This window comes from Peromyscus maniculatus, chromosome 3 (assembly GCF_049852395.1).
Source record: "Peromyscus maniculatus bairdii isolate BWxNUB_F1_BW_parent chromosome 3, HU_Pman_BW_mat_3.1, whole genome shotgun sequence".
NCBI classification, from domain to species: Eukaryota; Metazoa; Chordata; class Mammalia; order Rodentia; family Cricetidae; genus Peromyscus; species Peromyscus maniculatus.
In genome coordinates this window covers 10,643,442-10,665,100 of record NC_134854.1, presented here as the reverse complement: position 1 = coordinate 10,665,100, position 21,659 = coordinate 10,643,442, and the positions used below count along the sequence as shown (strand labels likewise).

At 36.9% G+C, this 21,659-nt stretch overlaps 1 protein-coding gene across 3 annotated transcripts in view; it reads right to left on the bottom strand.

Annotated features, from left to right (window-relative positions):
* Tfec (transcription factor EC) overlaps nt 1-21,659 on the bottom strand; it is a 130,025-nt gene that overhangs the window by 33,640 nt on the left and 74,726 nt on the right. For 2 of the 3 annotated variants that reach the window (XM_076566182.1, XM_006984275.4), the window contains exon 2: nt 5,863-6,114. In XM_076566182.1, the coding sequence (XP_076422297.1) occupies nt 5,863-6,114 (252 nt within the window). Of the gene's footprint in view, nt 1-5,862; nt 6,115-20,279; nt 20,304-21,659 lie in introns of those variants that run through there. The other variant, XM_076566183.1, reaches the window with a different exon arrangement.

Here is a 21,659-nt window from a genome sequence, read left to right as displayed (position 1 = left end):
TGGCCAAACTATGAGTTTCACACGACATATAAAGTAATAACCAGTAGTAAACACTTCCAAATACATTAAACTGCCCTACAATCCCATTTCCCTTGCATTCTAAGCAGGGTAGTTGGTCAACTTGAGTCAAGTGTTGAGAGACTCTATTAGGATACTCCAAAATATGACTGGACAATAACTTCACGAGACCATTCAAGTAATAATTACCAAATACTTACCAAGCATAATTTATTTTCAGATCTTTCAAGAACTAGAGGTATTACTACAACAGCCAACAATGAGACATTCTTGCCCTCATGGAGTTCCAGCAGTATTAAAGAAGCAAACAGTAGAACACATGGAATGGAGGTTGACTGAACTCATTACTCATTCACTCCTTAACCTGCCAAAAGTATCCACTAATTAACATTGAAAAGAAATTTGCCTCTGAGTAAGGTATGACATTTTTGTCATGAAGTAACAAACTAAAAAAAATGAAAAAATGTTATTGAATATTTAAAATGTATCATGTGGTATGAAAATGCCATAATGAGTACAGTCATTGAAGTATCAAATCTATACGGAGATTCATCAAGGAAAGACTTTAAGAGGGGCAGAGGAATAAGTCTCAAGTTTGTGTTTCAGAGAGAATTAAAACCATTCAGACAAAGAGCAAAGAATGAATGAGAAGAGGTAAAGAAAAGACATAAGGAAGCCTTGAACTCTAGAGAGCCATGTGTGGGCCCATATGGCAAAGCACAGAGCAGTAAAGGGGTGAATGGAAACTAGGCTAGGAGCAAGGGTTGGTATAAAGGACTCCTGTCACTCTGGTAATTACAAATGTCAGTTTAATTCTGGAAAAGCATATACTGGGAAGCACGTCTTTTAATATTACCTGTCTCTGTGCAGATACCTCCAATCTCTCACTTGTATCTAATTCCAGGCATCACATCTGAATCTGAGGATACTCTTATGAACCTATGAAGTGACACTTTGGTTATCTTTGGATGAATGAAATATTCCCTTGTGTTAGTGAAGGAGAAGGCTTAGAGGGAAAGAAGGAATAAGACAAAGAAATATCAATAACTACCATCTCCTGAGCTCGGTCCATGCCATTCTGTTTGGAAGTTTTAAAATAACAAAATCAGACTGACTCTTCTTCCAGGCATGGTGTTAAACTTCCAGCTCTGGAAAGGTTGAGGCAGGAGGATCTTGAGTTCAAGGCCAGTGTAAACTATATAGTGAGGCTCTATGTCAAACAACAAAAATAAGTACTAAAAAAATGCAAGACAACAAATAAAATCTTCAGTATGTAAGAATGTGAGTGAATGATTAATCTGAAACCATACAGCTTACAGCTTCTTTGATCCATGGACTCCTAACCACAGTCAAAGAAAGAGAACTGTAACCACAACAGAAGTGTCTAGCTATCGGGGATAATATGTGTGTGAATGATGGCAGTATGTGCCAACTGTAGATACAATTCCAGTTCAGAGACCGTATTTAAAACCCTTACATACTAAACAATAAAACTCTATAAAATTCTGATTAAAGTGGCAATCATGATGGTTGTGAGACACTTTCATATAAATAGTTTCTACTGCAGCAGTTAAAAAAAGGAAATGCCTGAAGCCCGTTTTTATATTGCAGTAGGTAGCTAAACCCCTTGAGAATATCACCCTTTCCAACTCCCTTTCACTAAGGCTGTCTAAAAGACCAAGCAGGACACATACTTCCTGTATGTGTATAAACTTTCTATAAAGGCAAAAGTAAGGTATGAGCCCAAGGAATTGCAAAAATATCCCATGGAAAACCCAGAAGACTGATATATGCTGCCTTCATGAAATAAAAGATTACTTTCTAGATTTTACTAAAATTGACTGGCATGTTAATTACCTTTAGGACTTGTTTTTTCTTGAAAAATCAGTAATACTTACAAGAAAATAAACTTTGGAAGAGGTAGTTGAAGGACAAATTGTATTGGGTGCAGTTTTAATATTTACTCTGCGGATAACTATTATCCTACACATAGTTTGTGTTCTTCATGAAGTGAGCAAGGAAGCTGACTCTGTATTCCACTTCCCAGAGTTTCATATATATATATATATATATATATATATATATATATATATATATGAATATGTTTATACACTTTAGACAGTTCCATATTCATACACACACACACACACACACACACACACACACACACACACACACACACACTTCCACTACTAAAAAGTTTAAGGAAATGAACATCCATGGAATAACATTCAGTTTTGTATTTCAGAGAATCCTACATTGTGATAATTTTGTTTTTCATCGAACAATTCTTCGGGTCTTCATTCCTACCTACTTTCCATGTTAACATAAAACTCATTTTTAAAAATCTTTCTTTCCTCTTTGGATTCAAATGAAACCCTGAGTGCTATACCTTTGTTCTTCGAGGCTGTGAATTTATTATTATAAAAGTATCAACCTGACGCAGGAGTACTCACAGGCCATTTAGATTAGGAGAGGATGCCTCAGATGTGAGAGAACAGAGCTCGAAACTAGTCAAGGCAAATAAGGAAAAGAAAAAGAAAGCTGTATAATCAACATAAATTATCTACAAGAAGATGCTAAAGTTTTTTCCAAGTTCAAGTTATTTCCTACTTTGTATCATTTTTTCTGCATTGTTGAAGATTCATTTAAAAGCAAAGCATGTTCCATGAAGCTAATTATTCTTATTTATTTTGAAGCCTCAGCATCACTCCATACCAGCTATTTAATAAGTGGTAAGGGAGAATTTTTAAAAATGTATTGAAAGTCAAATGTAAAAAAAATCTATTTATAATTACATGAAACATTTAATGTAATAAGATAATTCATTTTATTGTAGCGAGCATTTTAAGACCACAAAATTCGTGTTCTTTATATAACTTCTATAGGTTTCAATTTTATGGCTATTTAAGATATTGATGAATTCAACTAAAGTTATTCAGAAAACCTAAACCTTTACAATTAGAATTAAACCTTTTAAATATGTAGGATTATTAGTGGCTCATTGATAACTAATTGAGTATTAAAATGAATTAGTTAATTTAGTATTAAAATGAGAACTTATATTTTATTATACATAATTAATATATGTGATTAATAATTGCAGACCAATTAGTTAAAGACACATTTCTTTTGTTATACTTCCATCTGAAATATTTCCTACAAAAGTGTTCATTTCAATTCCTACCACTTAGGATAGACTTCATAATCAGCCATTGATCGTACATGCCATTCTGCACCACCATCTTCTCTACCAAGAGCAAGCAGTTATCCTGTACAATAAAGGAACTTCCAGAGGCATCACTATCCCTGACTTCAAGCTCTATTTTACAGCTATAGTTATAAAAAACAGCTTGGTACTGGCATAAAAACAGACACTTTGATCAATGGAATCAAATTGAAGACCCTGACATTAATCCACACACCTATGAACACCTGATTTTTGACAAAGAAGCCAAAATGATACAATGGAAAAAAGAAAGCATCTTCAACAAACAGTGCTGGCATACCTGGATGTCAACATGTAGAAGGCTGCAAATAGATCCATATATATATTGCCTTGCTCAAAACTCAAGTCCAAATGGATCAAAGACCCAAAAATCCAGTTACGCTGAACCTCATAGAAGAGAAAATGGGAAGTAGCCTTGAATGCATTTAGCACAGGAGACCATTTCCTAAATATAACATCAGTGACACAGACACTCAGAGCAACAATTAATAAATGGAACCTACTGAAACTGAGAAGCTTCTATAAGGCAAAGGACATGGTCAATAAGACAAAGCTGCAGCCTACAGAATGGGAAAAGATCTTCATCAATCCCACATCTGACAGAGGGCTGATCTCCAAAATATGTAAAGAACTCAAGAAACTAGACATCAAAATATCAAATAATCCAATTAAAAATGGAGTGCAGATCTAAACAGAGAATTCTCAAGAGAAGAATCTCAAATGACCGAAAGACATTTAAGAAAATGTTCAACATCATCAGCCGTCAGGGAAATGCAAATTAAAATGACTCTGAGATACCATCCTACACCTGTCAGAATGGCTAAGATCAAAAACATTGACGACAGCTTATGTTGGAGAGGATGTGGGAAAAGGGGAACACTCCTCCACTGCCAGTGGGAATGCAATCTTGTACAGCCACACTGGAAATCAGTATGGTGGTATCTCAGAAAATTGGGAATCAACCTACCTCAAGACCAAGCAATACCACTCTTGGGCATATACCCAAAAGATGCTCAACCACATCACAAGAACATAGGCTCAACTATATTCATAGCAGCATTATTTGTAATATCCAGAACCTGGAAACAATCTAAATGCCCCTCAACTGAAGAATGGATAAAGAAAATGTGATACATTTACACAATGGAGTATTATATAGCGGTAAAAAATAATGTCATCATGAAATTCATATGCAAATGGATGGAACAAAAAAAATCATCTTGAGTGAGGTAACCCAGACCCAGAAAGACAAACATAATATGTACTCACTCATGAGTGAATATTAGACCCAAAGCAGAGGACAACCAGGCTACAATCCACAACCCCAGAGAAGCTAGGTAAAGAGGAGGACCCAAGAGGGACAAGCATGGATTGACCCAGGAAGAGGAAAGGGTTAAGACCTCTTGGGTAAGCTGGGAGTAGGGAGCAGAGGGGAGGTGATGGGAAGTGGGAACATGAGGGTTTGAGATGACTGAGTTGGTGAGGGATGGAGAATGAGAGTTATGAAAGAGATAACAGAGTGAACCATTTAAGGGATGGGGAGAAATCTGGAGCCAGGGAAATCCCCAGGAACTCACAAGGTTGTCCCTAACTAAGTCTCATAGCAGTGGTGGACAGGGTGCCTGAACTGGCCTTCCCTTGCACTCAGATTGGTGTCTACCCTAATTGTCATCATGGAACCTACATCCAGTGACTGATGGAAGCAGATGCAGAGACCCACAGCTGAGTACTTGGCCAAGCTCCTGGAGTTCAGTTGAAGAGAGGGAGAAGGGATTATAGGAGCAAGGGTAGGGGTGTCAGGATCAAGATGGGAAAAATCAGAGATAGCTGACCCAAGCTAGTGGGAACTCACAGACTCTGGACTGACAGCTGGGGAGCCCGCATGGGTGCACACTAAGCCCTCTGAATGTGGGTGACAATTGTGTGGCTTGACGTGTTTGTGGGTCCCCTGGCAATGAAACCAGGACTTATCCCAGGTACACAAACTGGCTTTTTAGAGCCCACTCCCTGTGGTGTGATGCCTTGCTCAGTCTTATGCAAGGGGGAGGGGCTAAGTGCTAAGTCTGGCCCCAACTTGGTATGCCAGCCTGTGTTGACTACTTAAGGGAGACCTTACCTCCTATGAGGAGGGGATTGGGGTGGGATGGGGGGAAGGTGGGGGAGGGAGGAGAAGGGGAGAAGGGGGAACAGGGGCTAGTATGTAAAATGAAAAAAAATTTAACTAAAAAAAGTTACCTTGCCTCAGATATTTGCTGGAGTAACAAAAAACAGACTAATGTATATTGTATAGATGGAAACAGTCTTTGATTATATAAATTTAATAAAGGCATTATTTGTTGAAATGCAAAAAAAATTAAACCTTCTAAATACATAGGATTATAAGTGGCTCATTGATAACTAATTGAGTATTAAAATGAATTAGCTAGTTTAGTATTAAAATGAGCACTTACAATTTATTATGCATAATTAATATAGATATATGATTAATAATTGCAGACCAATTAGTTAAAGACACATTTCTTTTGTTATACTTTCATCTGAAATATTTACTGCCAAACTCTTCATTTCAATTCCTAGCACTTAGGACAGGCTTCATGGTCAGCCATTGAACATACGTGCCATTCTGTGCCACCATCTTCTCTCCCAAGAGCCAGCAGTTTTGTGAATGGGTTTCCTGCACAGCCAGCATCACCGTCTGGGCTCATGGGTCCATGCTCTGCCAGAGGCATGCAGCTTGGTGCTGGAGGTGGTGTCCTCTTGAGAGTCTGGTTGAATACCTGATGGTCAAAGGTCATGAAAGGTGCTACTTGCTGTCTCTGGACCTTCGGTAGCTGAGGCCTTGTAGAGCTTTCCAAGTGTGCCTGTACCTATAGATTCAAAAACAAATGAATGAAACATGAAACACAATGTAGTAAGTCATTCCTGCTCCCCCCGCCCCGCCCCACAAAGGAATCAGAGCACTAAGCATTCTATGATACAGATTCTTTCAGAATATATTGATGCTTCTGTTCTAAGGTGACAGGATTTTAATGATCTGATGGTTTTAAGAAATGAGTTAAAAATTGATTTAAAAAATGTAGTTTTAAAAGTGAATATCTACAACCATTAAGAATAATCTAAAAACATCAGTTGTCTATGAGTATCTAGAAAAAGAAGCAGTAAAATGTGACAAGGAAACAAAGCATATTCAACAATGTTAGTTGGTCTTATACAAAATGTACTATATTATATATCGGATTCTTATGTTCAATAAAAGATTTTGTAAAGAAAATTGTAAAAGTATCCATAAGGAAGCAGACATTAGAAGTAGATATACTGTTAAAGTATGATAGTGTAAGAGTGACAAAATCCTGGGTGATTTTTTTCTTCTATTTTTCTGTATTTTCCAGTGTTTCTATACTGAGCAGAGTTTTGTTTTAAAATTATTTTCATTTTTTCTGTGTTCTAAAAAGTAATAACAACAAATTAGTATGTATTCCCATGAATCAACAGGTAAAAGCACTGTGAAAAATTCTAACTACTCTGGAGTGAACAACTGAACAACTGTCTTTTGAAATTCTTTAACAAAATAGACCATTAGAATTCTGGGCATCCATGCTCACACAGATGGCCCTGGTTACAAACACTGGGTCCCCAAAGAAAACAAAAGCACATGAAAACAGAAAGAGGCTATATGGGGAAGAGACAGGCTGATAGGGCAGAAGGGAGGATAGGGATGGGACCTGTAGTCAGAAAGCATTGTGTATATGGATGAAAATGGCAAAGAACAAATTTAACAAAGAATTCTGGGCATACTCAGTTTGGATGTCATCGCTAAGATTACCCCATCATCTGTAAAAGGACAGCTTTAAGCACCTCAGACTTCCCTTTAAAAACCTGCAAATGGAGTATTTACAAAAACCTATAAAATGGAGTATTGCCTGCCAGTTGCCTTTATATTTACTATGCTGTGATGTGGCTTTTAATACATTTTTCTCAAGTGGCCTATATATAAACCTATTTAATTTTCCCTCGTGTTAAACAATAGCAAAGATTGCTGTACAGTGCTTATTTTTCTTTTTATTTCATTACACAAACTACTCTTTAAATCCCTCACCATATATTAGTTCAAATAAATAGCCTGCAGAAAGCATTTTGCATTTATATTAGCTGGTTTGGGGTACAATATTGTAGTAGTTACTTTAGTCTAATTCTGTTATGCTGACATTTTTAGCATTATTTTAATTGTACTACCATAAAATAATTTTTCAGTCATATAAAAAAATTAAGACTGGTAATAAAGATTACACATATTACTAATTATATTGCTATGAGCTTTAAAGCTGTAAAATAACATTTCATTAAAATGCCAAGAGTAATTTTTAAGGGTAGATATTTAGATGATCCTAACTTGAATTAATCCCTCTTAGTCTGTATACAGTTACAAAATGGACATCATAAAGAATACTTTCAGTTTCACAGATCTGAACAATCTTTCATGCTATGGAACGAAATGAATGCAATGAATCATATGTAATGGTAGAGCATTGTACAGACAAATGGACCACATCTCGTCTTTTAAGTAAAGCATCTGGAATTAGAACTTAGTTCATTAACCAATTCACTTTTTACCCTCCACCCACTGATACTACACATATTTACTGAACCTCATGCTTCCATGGGATATCAAGAATAAGTGTTTCCGATGTGATCCCAGAGTTCTTGGGGTTCATAATCTATTGGTTAGAACTAATTTAACTAGAGCACCCATAGCAACCACAACAGCAAGCAAAGCAACAGATACTGGTCACTGGGATAGACAATTTGCATATAGTGTTGTTTATCTTTATTTAAAACCCGGGAGATAGGTACCCACAGAACTATGTTAACTGTACTTAGGATTCAGAAACCTTAAATAGCATGCCTCTGACCCCCAGCTAGTAGGGGAGAGAATTAGAATACACAGCCTATCCCTAAGCACAGAGACAGAGACCTGAGTTCCTGGGAGCTCAGGACTCTGGACAACTACAAGGGAGCCTGAGGGGACCGACCTAGGCCCTCTGCATGTAGGTGACAATTGTGTAGTTCTGAGTGAACGATTCCAATTAGCAGAGTACAACAGAAAGGCTCAGTAGTATACGCAATGAATTTTAAATGACAAGAAAAAGGCACTTTTATGAACATCTTGGAAGAGAATGTGGTCATAAGCTGGTGGTGCATGGAGAGACAGTACCACACAGAAGGACAATGAAAGGGCGTGCCGGATGGAAATAAAATGAAATAAAAAATGGGAACAATGTCACAAATCTGTGTCCCTTGAGAAGCCACACACATGCCCTTCTCAACAGAACTACACCTCTTTCAACTGCTCTGTAGTGATAGAAAGTTCACAATGGGACCAGCCCTATCTGAGTGGTCTGCCACAGGGAATCACAAAGGCTTAGCAAGCAACCCTGAGCATTGTGTCGGATGCTATCTATCTACAGAACATCAGTAAACCAAGCAGGAAAGTCTTTGTTTCCTATGCACAGGAAGAGTCAATAAACTGTGATAACATAAACTCCTCCCCACCCCCCAGCCCTGCCAGATCGCTGACTTTTCCAGTCACAGACTGATATCAAAACAATGGGACAGCTCAGGGTGAAACAAACACCCTTGAGGCAACATTCAGAATACTGAAATTTCCTGGGTTCTCCACAGAGACAGACGATCTGAGTTGCTGGGAGCTCACGGCTCCCGTCAACTGCAAGGGAGCCTGCAGGGGACCGACCTAGGCCCTCTGCATGTGGGAGACAGTTGTGTAGCTTGGTCTATTTGTGAGACTCCTGGCAGTGGAATGAGGATCTGTCCCTGGCCCTTGAGTTGGCTTTTGGGAAGCTATTCCCCCTGCTAGGATGCCTTGCCCAGTCTTGATGTAGAGGGAGAAGCTTGGTCCTGCCTCAACTTGATAGGCCAAGCTTTGTTGACTCCCATGGGAGGCCTGCCCCTTCTGAACTGGATGCCCCCGGGGGAGAGGGGTTGTAGATGGGAGGGGGGAGAGAACAGAAGGAGAGGAGAGAGAGGAAACTGGTCAGTGTGTAAATAAATGAAAAAAATAATTTAAAAAATGTAAATTAAATAAAATTCAAAGTTACAACAAAAAAATTTTCTGGGTTTTAAAAACCAGAATCATCTGCTCAATTTCTTCTACTGAATGCCCCCAATCTTTTCTGATATTCAGGAAGTTTAATTATAGGTTGCTGTTTATTTATCCACCAACTCAATGTTTGCTGTTAAGAGTCAAGCATGTGGGCACTGAGCACCATGGTGAAGGTAGAGGGAGACTGTCATTTGTGTTTGAGTTCAAAAGGCTTTGTCCAGTGTCATTATGTCCAGGAAGGTGGGAAAGGAGCCCACTACAGGCAAATACCAAGTTCTTTATGCTGTTGCTCTTACACCATGCCCCTGGTTACAACCTAGAGAAGACACATAGCAGGTACCTATAAGAGTGTGTGTGCCATGACTGAATGAATGAATAGGTCATGAAATTGCAGTGTGCATGAGTGCTGTGGGGGAGGTGAGGAGCTTTGGGAATCCATAGACCTGATGCTGCTCAGGCATAGGCAGACTACCGGTCTTTACAAAGAAAGCTACAGTCTCACTGGACTGCCATTGGACCATTTCAAAGGAAGGAAATTTTGCTGTTGAAAATAATGAAAGGATCATATTTCCAGAATTCTGGACTATATTTTAACAGTATTTTCCCAATGCACAACTGTTACAAACTAAAGTACATATAGCAAGCATCCACCTCATATGCATTGCAATCATATTATGCAAGGCCTATCTGTTTGCTTTTTGGTTTTGCCTGTTATGTCTGGCTATCTATAGACTCTCAAAAGTTATACTAAAACCAAAAAATAAATACAGTTTGAAGATAACATCTCAAAGAAAGCATCAAAACAAAAACCAGAGCAGAGAAGTTAGAGTTGCCTACTAGAGACCTAAAGTACCAATGACTGGGCTAGAGAGATAGCTCAGAGGTTAAGAGCACTGGCTGCTCTTTCAGAGGTCCTGAGTTCAATTTCCAGCAACCACATGGTGGCTCTCAACCATCTGTAATGAGATCTAGTGCCCTCTTCCCGCCTGAAGGCATACATGCAGGCAGAACACTGTGTACTTAGTAAATACATGTTTAGAAGAAATCAAATACCAGTGACTAACATGCAGGGGATGCTGAGGTAGTTGGGTCGAATGCAACAACACAGAACAATGCAAACAGTTTTTGGAAATTTAATAAAAACAAGAAGAAATTCTAAAGACCAAAACATTGCCACCAAGTGAAAAATGCTTTCTGTGGACTTACTAGACTAGACACAGCCCACGAAGGTATCTATAAGAAGGAAAGCCTCAGTAGGCACCTCAAATACTAAGGCACAAAGAGAAATGCAAGTTCTTTTGAAAACTCAGAATGTCAGTAGCTAAGACAATGGAATTGAAGTTTCATTGCATAATGAAATGCTAGATGCTAAAACAGAGATATTTTGAAACAATAAGGATAGACAAATGCTCAAAATCACTGTGATAGAGCAAGCCACAGACACAGAATCCCCAGAAAACACCAAGAAGGCATTGAGAAATAGCCCATGCATATTTAAAATAACATTATGTAGTAGTAGTTGGTGATGCATTTTCCTTAGGGTACCAAAGCAACCCTTATCCCTCCTGCCTGCTGCCTGTGTTCTACCACTGCTATCCGTCACTAATTCGTAAAAGTTGTACTTACAAGGGCATGTAATATTGAGATGCAGCAGTAGAGAAATGGCTCAGCGGCTAAGAGTTCCAGCTTGCCAATCGTAAGTATCTGAGATCAAAACCCCAATTCCACCTAAGAAATTAGAGCTTTGGCAAGGATCCCTGTAACTCCAGTGATGTGTCAAGTGGAGATGGGAGGCTTACTAGGGTTTAACAGCTGCTAGACTAGCTTCACGTCTCAAGGGAATAGAGAACAAAGTGATAGCACAGGACTCCTGATGTCCTCCTCCGGCCTCTATGTACTCACATGTTAAGACACCACAGCACAAGATACACACAAAAGATAGAGGAAAAAAGGAAAGAAGAGAGAAAGGGAGGAAGACATTCCACAAGGATAAGTGACTAGTTGTCCAGGATGCTAATGAAGCACTCATGTGTATGCAATAACAGAATGCCAAAATCCTGTGGCAGAAGAAGATGGAAATGCCAAAGTAAGGAAATGAACCCACTATTATAGAGCAACAGGATTCAACATGCTCTAATAGACACAGAAGACAGAAAAATCAATGAGTGTATAGATGAACTTAGCACCTTCAACAAATAAATTAATATAACTGACATCTCTAGACTACTTCATCCAACAAGAACATAATACCCATTTCTCTGAAGCTGGAATAAAATACTGAATAAACCACATCTGGAGCCACAAAACATTTTAACAACTTGAAAAGAAATCATACAATGTCTACTCTGAGACAGTAGGATTCTTCCAGAAATACCATAACAGGGCTAATACTTAGAGGAAATACAGTTCTAAATTACATGAGTCAAAGATTTCTCGAGAGGACTTTTGAAATATTTTCTTACTAAATGAAAGCAAAAACAAAACTTTTCTCTCTCTCTCTGAGCTATTATACCCCAACCATGATGATCATAGACTAACCTCTGAAACTGTATTCGAGGCTCCAATTAAATGCTTCTTTTCATAAGTGTTACCTTGGTCATAGTGTCTCTTCATAGCAATAGAACAGTGACCAAGACAGCAAATAATGGTTATATTTACATACATATTTATATGTGTGTGTGGATGTGTGTGTGTTTGTGTGCATGTGTGTTTGTGTGCATGTGGTGTGTAGCAGTAATAAAAGAAAAAGAGTGGAGGTAATTGGAGAGGTTGTAGAGGGAATGGGAAGGGTTGGAGAGAGGTTACCTTGGAGGGGCTAGGGAGAGGAAAGGGAAAGGGAAAGGGAAAGGGAGGCAATCCTGTTTTTATTAAACTTTATTATAAAATAACCCCCCCAAAATTCAAGAATATGTCCAAAGAGACATCAACATTTTCATCTGGCCTTTTGAATTAAAAATCTACTTCTTTTATCTACATGTATTATCTTGTTCCATAGAAATCAATATAGGGTATAATATATGAAAAAAATCAATGAAAATTTTGAAATTAAAAAATCTAAATTAACATTTTAGTAAACTAAATATAGGAGAGCAAATTAAATCCAAGATAAAAGTGGAAATTATAACATAATTAAAGTGGAACACAGTTAAGATGAAAATAATAATTCAGTTGAGAAAACAAAACCCAAAGCTGATTCTTTAAAAAGATTAATGAAAATTAATAAGCTTGTTCCCTAGTTTAACTAATGAAACTGAAAAAGGATTCAAACTATTAGTATGTAAAGCCAGGCATGGTGGTACAAACCTATTGTGAATGCCTTGTCACAGCCCATAAGTTTGAAATTAGGCTGGTTAGTATATCCAGTTTTTGTGTCAAAAAGAAAAAAAGGAAAAATGAAACAATGAATGAAAGCAAAATGGAGGAGAGAAGATGAAGAAGGAGGAGGAGGAAGAGGAGGAAGAAAAAGAGGAGGAGAGGAGAAAAAGGAGGAGGAGGCTGAGGAAGGACACTCTCACTATACAGTACACAAGTCGGTAAAGGATAACAAATTAATACAATGTACAACTCTAGCTTTACTACTTTGATAACCTAGATGAAATGAACCAACTTTCTGAAGGACATAATGTGTCAAAACTCACCAGATTGGAAACACTCGGTTAGATCATTTTCTACTAAAGAAATTTAAATACTAATTGAAACATGTGACTTACAGTATAGTACAATTTTTAATGTATCACAATGAAAAATGCAACACTCTTGACTTCACTACAGTATTACAATTTTCTTCCCTGTAAAAGACATTATCAGGATAATGAAAGAGAAGCCACAAAGCGAAAATCCTTTCAAAAGCAACCTGTAGATGATGAAGAACTGAACCCATAATACAGAAAGAAGTCTCAAACAAACAATAGGGGGAGAAAAGCAAACCACCTGACTGAAAAATGGGCCAAAGCCCATACAGACATCACAACAGGGAAGGCCCATACAAATAAGAGATGCTTTGCGATGTATGTCATCATGAAAATGCAAATTAAAACATGTACTTATCACTCTACACCTGTTAGAGACCACTGGAGATGCCAAACTATCCAAACTATCGAGGGGTGAGTGTGGAGCCATGTGGGCTCTCAATCATCACTGGTAAGATTGCAAAGTGATAGAGCCATTAGGCAAGATAATTTCAAGATGTTTTGAATCAGCTGCACTCTTACTACACAACCCAGCATCTGTGCCCTTGTTATTTACCTAAATTAACTGAAAGGTATCCAGCAAATGCCTATATGAAAGCTTTATTAAAAACTGAAAACCCAGAAGTGGTCTTAAGGTCTTTCCTAACAGGTGAGTGGATATATTGACTGTGGTAAAGCCCAGTGATGGAATGTTATTAGACACGTAAAATAAATAAATGTGGGCTGAAGACATGGCTCAGTAGTTAAAAGCACCTGCTGCTCTTGTGGAGGACCTAAGCTGGGCTGCCAGCAACCACAAAAGGAAACCTACACATGCCTAGTTCTTGAGCTCCAGGAGATCAAACACCCTAGTGTGGCCTCAGTGATCACAAACCCACCCAGAGTACACATAATTTAAAAGTTTAAAAAAAAATTAAAAATAAGCAAATGATTCAAACAATTAAAAGACGTGAAGGAAACTTAAAAGCACATCACTCGGTGAAATAGTCAATCTAAAAAGGTTACATCCTACATAATAACAACTGTGACATTTAGAAAAGGAAAGCACAGAGATAATCAAAATGTCAGGTGTGTGCTGGGCTGGAGGGTGAGTAGAAGTGGGTGGACCACAGAGTACTGGATCTTCAAAACAGTAAAAGTAGTCTTCACAGCATATAGTAGATATGTGTTATCATCCGTTTTGAAACCCATAGTATAAAAAGTACCTTAAGTACATCTTTACCATAAGTCTCAGACTTTGAGGAAAGGTGAGGGTTCAATGTAAGTTCATCAGTTATAACAAACACTCCACTGTGAGAAGAGATGTTGGCAGACAGATTTGCTATTAGAAGAGCTACTGAAAGATGAGGGTGAGACAGACAAGCATGGCATGCAGCAGGGCACTCTATATCCCCACCTGTAGATATATGCCTTTTCACACGAAAATAGCTGTTTTAAAATTATTAATTCAATTTACTCTTCAGTGTATAGTAACAAAGCCTTTTGACCTAGCTCTTCACGGATTCTAGAACCTATCAAAGAGATAACAGGTTTTGTTTGTTTGTTTTTGTTTTGTTTTGTTTTCTGAAAGGAAATTTAAGTTACAAGTGGGTATTTGTGTCAAAAGCAACCAACTCTACATGCAGACCCAGTGATTTTTTTATTCTATAAAACTGCCTATTTGTATTATATCTCTTTAAATTATGAATAATATAAATAATTTTATATTATAGGATTATACTTATTTTAGCTTTGTTGGAAAGTTATCTTTTAATAGACAGAAAGCAGAAGAGAAACGATGAAAGCGCTCAGCTGATTTAACAACCACTCAACAAACATTTAAGTGTCTCCTTTGTTAACAAACCAATCCCAAGGGCTGTGGGATGGTCTTTATGTCAACTTGCTCTGATTGGTCAATAAATAAAACACTGATTGGCCAGTGGCCAGGCAGGAAGTATAGGCAGGACTAACAGAGAGGAGAAAAGAGAGAACAGGAGAGGAAGGGAGACACTGCCAGCCATCGCCATGACAAGCAGCATGTGAAGATGCTGGTAGGCCTGTGAGGAGACTCATCTGCCCCTGGGTACCACTTCTCTACAGAAACTCTAAACTACAGAGCAACAGCAATTATCATATCACAGTCCTCTCAGTACCAAGACATATTGTCACCACTATTTTGACTAGAAAAGCAAACATAGGCCCATACCAAATAAGATCATTAGTAAAGTAAAGTAAAATGCATTAGCAAATTGAATATATATTACTTGGTGATAGCAAACAAAGCTCATATGTAATCACCATACACATGTACATGCAAACAAATATTAAGAAGGATGATGGACAGCCATGTTCTATACAACATGACAGTCGTTAAGAAATTTTGTTAATTTTATACTCCATTTCAACATTATAAATGAAGTAAAACATTTGGACTTCACAAATGAATAATAGGTCACAATTAATTATGTCTCAGATATCAGAGGTATATAGGAGGAAATCTATTTTGGGGGGCTTATGAATCCACTAACTCCTAGGTACCAACTTATAATAGCCACATGACATTTCTTAATGTTCCACAGTGAAGATTAATAACTCATTTTTTCAAATCTTACTTTCCTCACAGTAGTCTGTGAATATGATACACCCATAAATCTCATCTTGACTAAACCTAAAATTATACAGCAGAGCCTGTCTGATTGAGATGTAAGTACTGAACTAAAGGAGGACTCAGTTCATCAAAAGTTTTACTTAGGTTTCTGAATAACTGTCAGCATATTTCAGTTGAGTATTATATAATTCAGAGCCATTTAATGGATAATGATGTAAAATGTGATTGTAGCATATTCCTTCAGTCTCAATCATTTGAATTCGGATAATTCCAGTGATGTGTCTTAAAGGAAAAATCTACACTTAAAACACTTTAGCAGGACATGAATATTATTAAGCAGCATTTTTCTAGTTCAATATCATTCTAGCAGTAAAATGTTTATATTCAATGAGATTCAAAGAAATCTAGCTTCCTTTATAACTCCATCCAGCCCCATTTATACACATGCTTATTGATTTTGTTTATATGAATTCTTTAAATTATCATTTCATGCATATAAAAGATATAAGGCAATACTAGAAGATTTTTGTTTAATTTGACCTAATCTTAAAATATGTTGAAATGAAAATTTGTGAGGCATAAACAATAAGCTGGGATCATATCAGAAATTAACTCCTTCACCTGGATTTCAAAGAAGTACAATACCCACAGACACTGTAGTCAGCAAGGCTTGTGCACAACTATAAAGCATTCAGAATACTTTGAAGTCATGATACTTTAAAACTCTACTTAATATTATATTTAATATCCATTAGTTATTTTTCTAGATCCAAGTTCTAGAGATTGAACCCAGGTCATACTCAATGAAAACTAAGTAATTAACTTATCATTAAGAGACAACCTTCAACTCAATTCTACAAATTTTTTTTGTACCAAGTATATGTCAGGCACAATGTATTCTTCAAAGAATTTACAGTCTGAGAGATCAATATTTAAACACCAAATTATAATTAAATGTGACCAGTCCTATGAAAGCAAAGGATGCCATAAAATCAAACATAAAAGTCCTAGACAAAGTGTGAGCAAGTCAATCAAATGAAAAGTAGTTTCTGCTGCTTTAACAAGTGCATGGACAGCTGTGTCCATTACCTGTTTAAGCTGGTCACAATAGTCAGAAAGTTTAATATGACTCCTCTTCGTGTGAAGAAATTAAGCAATCATAAAGATGACTATCTGTCTTCAAGTACTCTAGGTAATAGGAAGAAAAGATGAATATGACTATGAGCACGTGGAAAGAGATATTAGCTTAGCAGAAGTGTAGGAAGCTATCATGAAAGAGATTGAGAGCTAGACTGGGTAGCTAAGTATGTAGGAACTTGAGGAAGAGTATAGAAAAAAAAAGCAGTGCAGCAAGATGTAGTGCCATGTGTAAGGACCATGGAATAGGAGGTAATAGGTTTAAAAAAATCACTTTAAAGAAGAAACTGGACAAGAGCAGACATGCCATAGACTAGGACTGTGAGGCTGATGAAACTTTCATATCTGGGGTATGAAATCAATTACTGTTTTCATTTTCTTCATCCCAATGAATTTCACCCATGATTTTTTAGGAGGTAAATAAATTTGCTCAACAAAAAGAGTTGCTTAAAGTAGGAGTTGCTATGTGATAAGAATCAAGGGATTCAAGCAGAAAAGGGAAATGGATTGAAGAGATCTTTCAAAATGCATTGTTGAGTCTTAAGTTCTCTGGCTTAAGAATTGAAAAGATAGTGATGGCTATCACTATGAAATTGGCTTTTTGACACGATTAGGAATTGTATATTATTTTTGCCAGCTATGCATCTGACAAATGACTCATGATGATAATATACAAAGAATTGAAGAAGCTAAGTACCAAGAATCAAACATTCTAATTTTTAAAATGGGTAAGAGGGGAGTAAAATAATCAGCAGTTTAACCTGTGAACCCTGGCAGCTGCAAGGATGGCTGGCCTTTCACGATATGTTCACTGATACAGCAGTGGCACAAATGTTAGGAGAGTAACCAACCACCTTCTGATTGGATTTAATGCTCATTCATGTCCAGTACATTTAACAGGATCAAAAATCTGTGACTCAGTTATAGGAGCTAGGAGAAAACTTAATATTATTTTCCTACTAAATGTATAAAGAAATAAATTACCATGTAAGTTCTTTTATGCATACCCATAGATCCAAATGTTAATCTCTAAATGTTAACTAGAGAAGCTTCTTTACAAGGTAGATGGTGACGAAGGCAGAGAATCACAGTTGGTCAACATATGGAGAATAAATAGGGCCGTATTATCACATCTGTTTCTGCAAAGAACATTAGAGCTCATCGCAGAAGAAGGAGCATGGAGACTGTAAGAGCCAGAGGCATCTGTAGCAAAACAGCATTTTACAAACACAATATCACCATTGCAGACATGAACTCTCAGCACCTGGGCCTGTATGCCCAAGATCTGTGTAATAACAAGCTAGACACAATTCCAGTATAAATGAGGGTGGGCCACAAGGTATGCTCTCTAAAGAAGAAATACAAATGGTGGTGGAACATTTAAAAGTGTACTTGATACTTCTACCTTTTCGGAAACTGTAAGATTTCGTGTCACTCCATCAGAATGACTATCATGAAGAATTAGTAATAATCACTAATGCAGGTGTAGCTGTGGGGAAAGGAAACTCTTACACAATATTATAACCTAGCATAAGTTAGAATACATTCTGGAGGTTTCTCAAAAAATAAAAAATAAATAAATAAAAAGATAGCTACCACATGACCTCATGACCCAGATACACACTCCTGGGCAAAGGACACTATATCCTATGAAGTGGATAATTACATATTTATGTCAATTGTTGTTCTATTCACAATAACTAGTAGATGGAAGCAGCTTGTATGTCCACTAATTAATGAATGGATAATGAAAATGTGGTATATATACACAGTGGGACTCCTTTGTAAAGAAAAAAATGAATTATGACATCTTCAGAGAAATGAATGGAATTGAAGGAAAAATACAGACTAAGGCAACCCAAGCCCATAAAGGCAATGCCATGTGTACTCTCTTATATGCGGCTCCTAGCTTCGACTCCTCAATTATTTTTAGCCAGGTTTGTGTAACATTGAGTACCTGTGGAAACTAGGAAATAAGAGGATGCTGGGGGGGCGGGTAGCTGATTTCATGGGAGCTTAAATACTAATATTTATTAAGAGGAGTCAACAAACATGTTTAAATAATACTCTGTATTTCTTAGTCACTTATCGGTTAAAGCAAAACTCTCCTGTAATGCTTGACTGTACTATTTTTCATCCCCAGTGACCTTTTGATATTATTTTCATTATGAAGTAGCAAATGTTCTTTCAATGGTGCAGAGAATAAATGGGAAACAGGACTGGCTTCTTTAAAAGGTCATGTTTCAAATATTTTTGGAAAGTTACCAATGCACTTTTTAAGAAATTCTCCATGTTCTGAAATAGATCTGAAGTCACAAAAGAGAATGTTTGTGATAAAAATCCCAAACTCCCTGTTTTTGAAATATCTTGCATCATTCTGTTACACATGCACTACATTTACCATTTTTATTATATCCTAGTGTTTGCATTTGAGATGATACCAATATAATGTCAATTTATTTGAACTTTATAAAAGAAATTCATGGGCTATTTAATTTGAGTGAAATGAATATATATATACATATATATGAAATATTCATATTTTTAAGACCTAAAGTGTCATATAAAGGTTTACTCATAACGAAAAAAACCTAAACAATTAAAATGGCTCTAAACTCTCTTTGACTTGTACTTTTATATCTTTTATCTACTTAATGGGTTGATATATGATCATCAATTAATGAAGTCATTTCTATCATAATAAAATGTCATCGTTAGAACTAGTCTAACAATTTTCTAAAGAGTATGATTGGGGCATTTTAGGTAGTTAAATATTAAAATAATCTAATTGAAAATGAGACTTTGAGATTATTCATTTTGATTGACAAACTACAGACACTGACTGTTCATAAGTACATTTCCATCACTCAATTTTTATAGAGATTGCTAGCATTTATGAGAAAAGAGTAAAACTCTTCTTGCCTTTGTTTCACTTAACAGTATAGATGGTAGTTTTTTGGCTTTCTGTGTTTCATATGCACTTATTAATAGAATATCTACAATGTCAAATTTCTCGTGTACTGTGTCACCTTGGGAATGACCTTCAGTTGTACAGCTGTCATAGATTCACCTCCTGTTGTAACTGAAGAACAATGTTTGGTTGGAATCAAGGAAACATACATCTGCTTTCAATTTTGATGAATACAAAAAGTGTATATCCAAGAACCATTAATTCAATGGGGAGAATAAAAGAAGCTGGTGAACTAGTTGAAAATCCCGGAATGGATAAGCATAGCAATGAGCCACAAGTTAAATCACACACCCCAGTCGTTCAAGTGACCCTCTTCACACTTCTCCCTGGGAGAGCTTTCAGATACAGGTGGGTAATAAAGCCTGCCTATAATCTCACACCCAAAAGCTTGCACAGCTCCACAAAATTGTCCTCTGACGTACACGTGTACACACATGCATGCACACACACACACACACACACACACACACACACACACACACAAACTAATAAAATATTTTAAAATCTATAAAGAATCTGGATAGACTCACTGTGACAGAAAGGATGTCTCTTAAATCTTTCTTCTGTATCACTTAGTCTAAAGAAAGAATAAAACCCAAATGCTAAGTGATACTGTAATTTGGAATATACAGAGAAATTTCTAGTAGAATTTCCTACTCGGGATCTTCTTTCCATATATTTTTAGAAAAGAAACCAATTAAAAAATAAAGAAAACAGTTTTGCACAGATGACAAAAAGAAGAAAACAAACTATATTAGAAATAATTTTCTGTGACTGTAGTATAAGATAATATCTCCCCTATAAAAGATGCTTATATCTTAATCCCCAGAACTTCAAAAGAAACCTGGATATGCAAATTTCAACTGCACAAGGAACTCTGTAGATGTAATAAAGGTTCTTAAGATGGATATATAACCTTGGATCAGCTGTCCAGGTCCAATGCAAGCCTAAGGGTCTCACACGGAGATAGGAGAGGCAGACAGAGGAAGACATGTCAGTAAGTGCTGAAGTCAACATGATTCAGGAAACTAACCAAAGCAGCTGGAGAAGGCAGGAAACAGAAACTCCTGGAGCCCCTAGAAAGGAACTAAGCCTTGCCTATGCCCTGACCTTAGCCCAGGGCAGGTCTGTCAGGACTTTGCCGACCAGACTCCAAGACAAGAAATTTCTGACCTGATTTCAAACTACTACGATGTTAGCAAAATTGTTATAGCAGCAATGAGAAATAAATGAAGATATGTTTTTATTAATTCTGTGTTTTATTTTCTCATTTTAGTGACATTGTGGATTTTTGCTAAGGACTTCCTAGAAATACCCAGCCCACAAATGCTGAGAATATGGGATTTCCCAATCATAGCTAGACTTGAGAAAAAGCTGCAAAAAAAAAAAAAAAAAAGTTCCCCAAATACAGTGCCTTCCATTAACCTCTTGATGCTACCAAAATGCTCCTATAGCAAAAATTATGCTGGTAAACATCCTGGTAAAGTCCCTCCCAACTTCTTTAACTCCCTCCCTCTCCCTCCCTCTCTTTCTTTCTCTCTTTTCTCTTTCTTTCTCTCCCTTCATCCCTTCTTCTCACAATGATCTTAACAAAATATAGATGAAAAGAAATAAAGCTAGAAAATGAGGCAGAAGACAGTTGATAAAGAGGTGAATACACTACTCTAAGATTTGTTCTTAAAACCCTATTAAACTACTGGGAGTTTGGGAGAAGAGAGCATTAGAGTCAGTTTACCTCTTCAGAAGTATGCCTCCAGCAATGAGATAAAGACTAAGTTATTAAAAGACCATCCTAGAACCAAGAACAAATAGTAATATTGCTTGGGAGAATCTAATAGAGGGCCCAAGAAAAGGCAGTAGTTTTTATAGTGGTAAACTATAAGCCAAGTGTTTATTAACACTATGTGTAG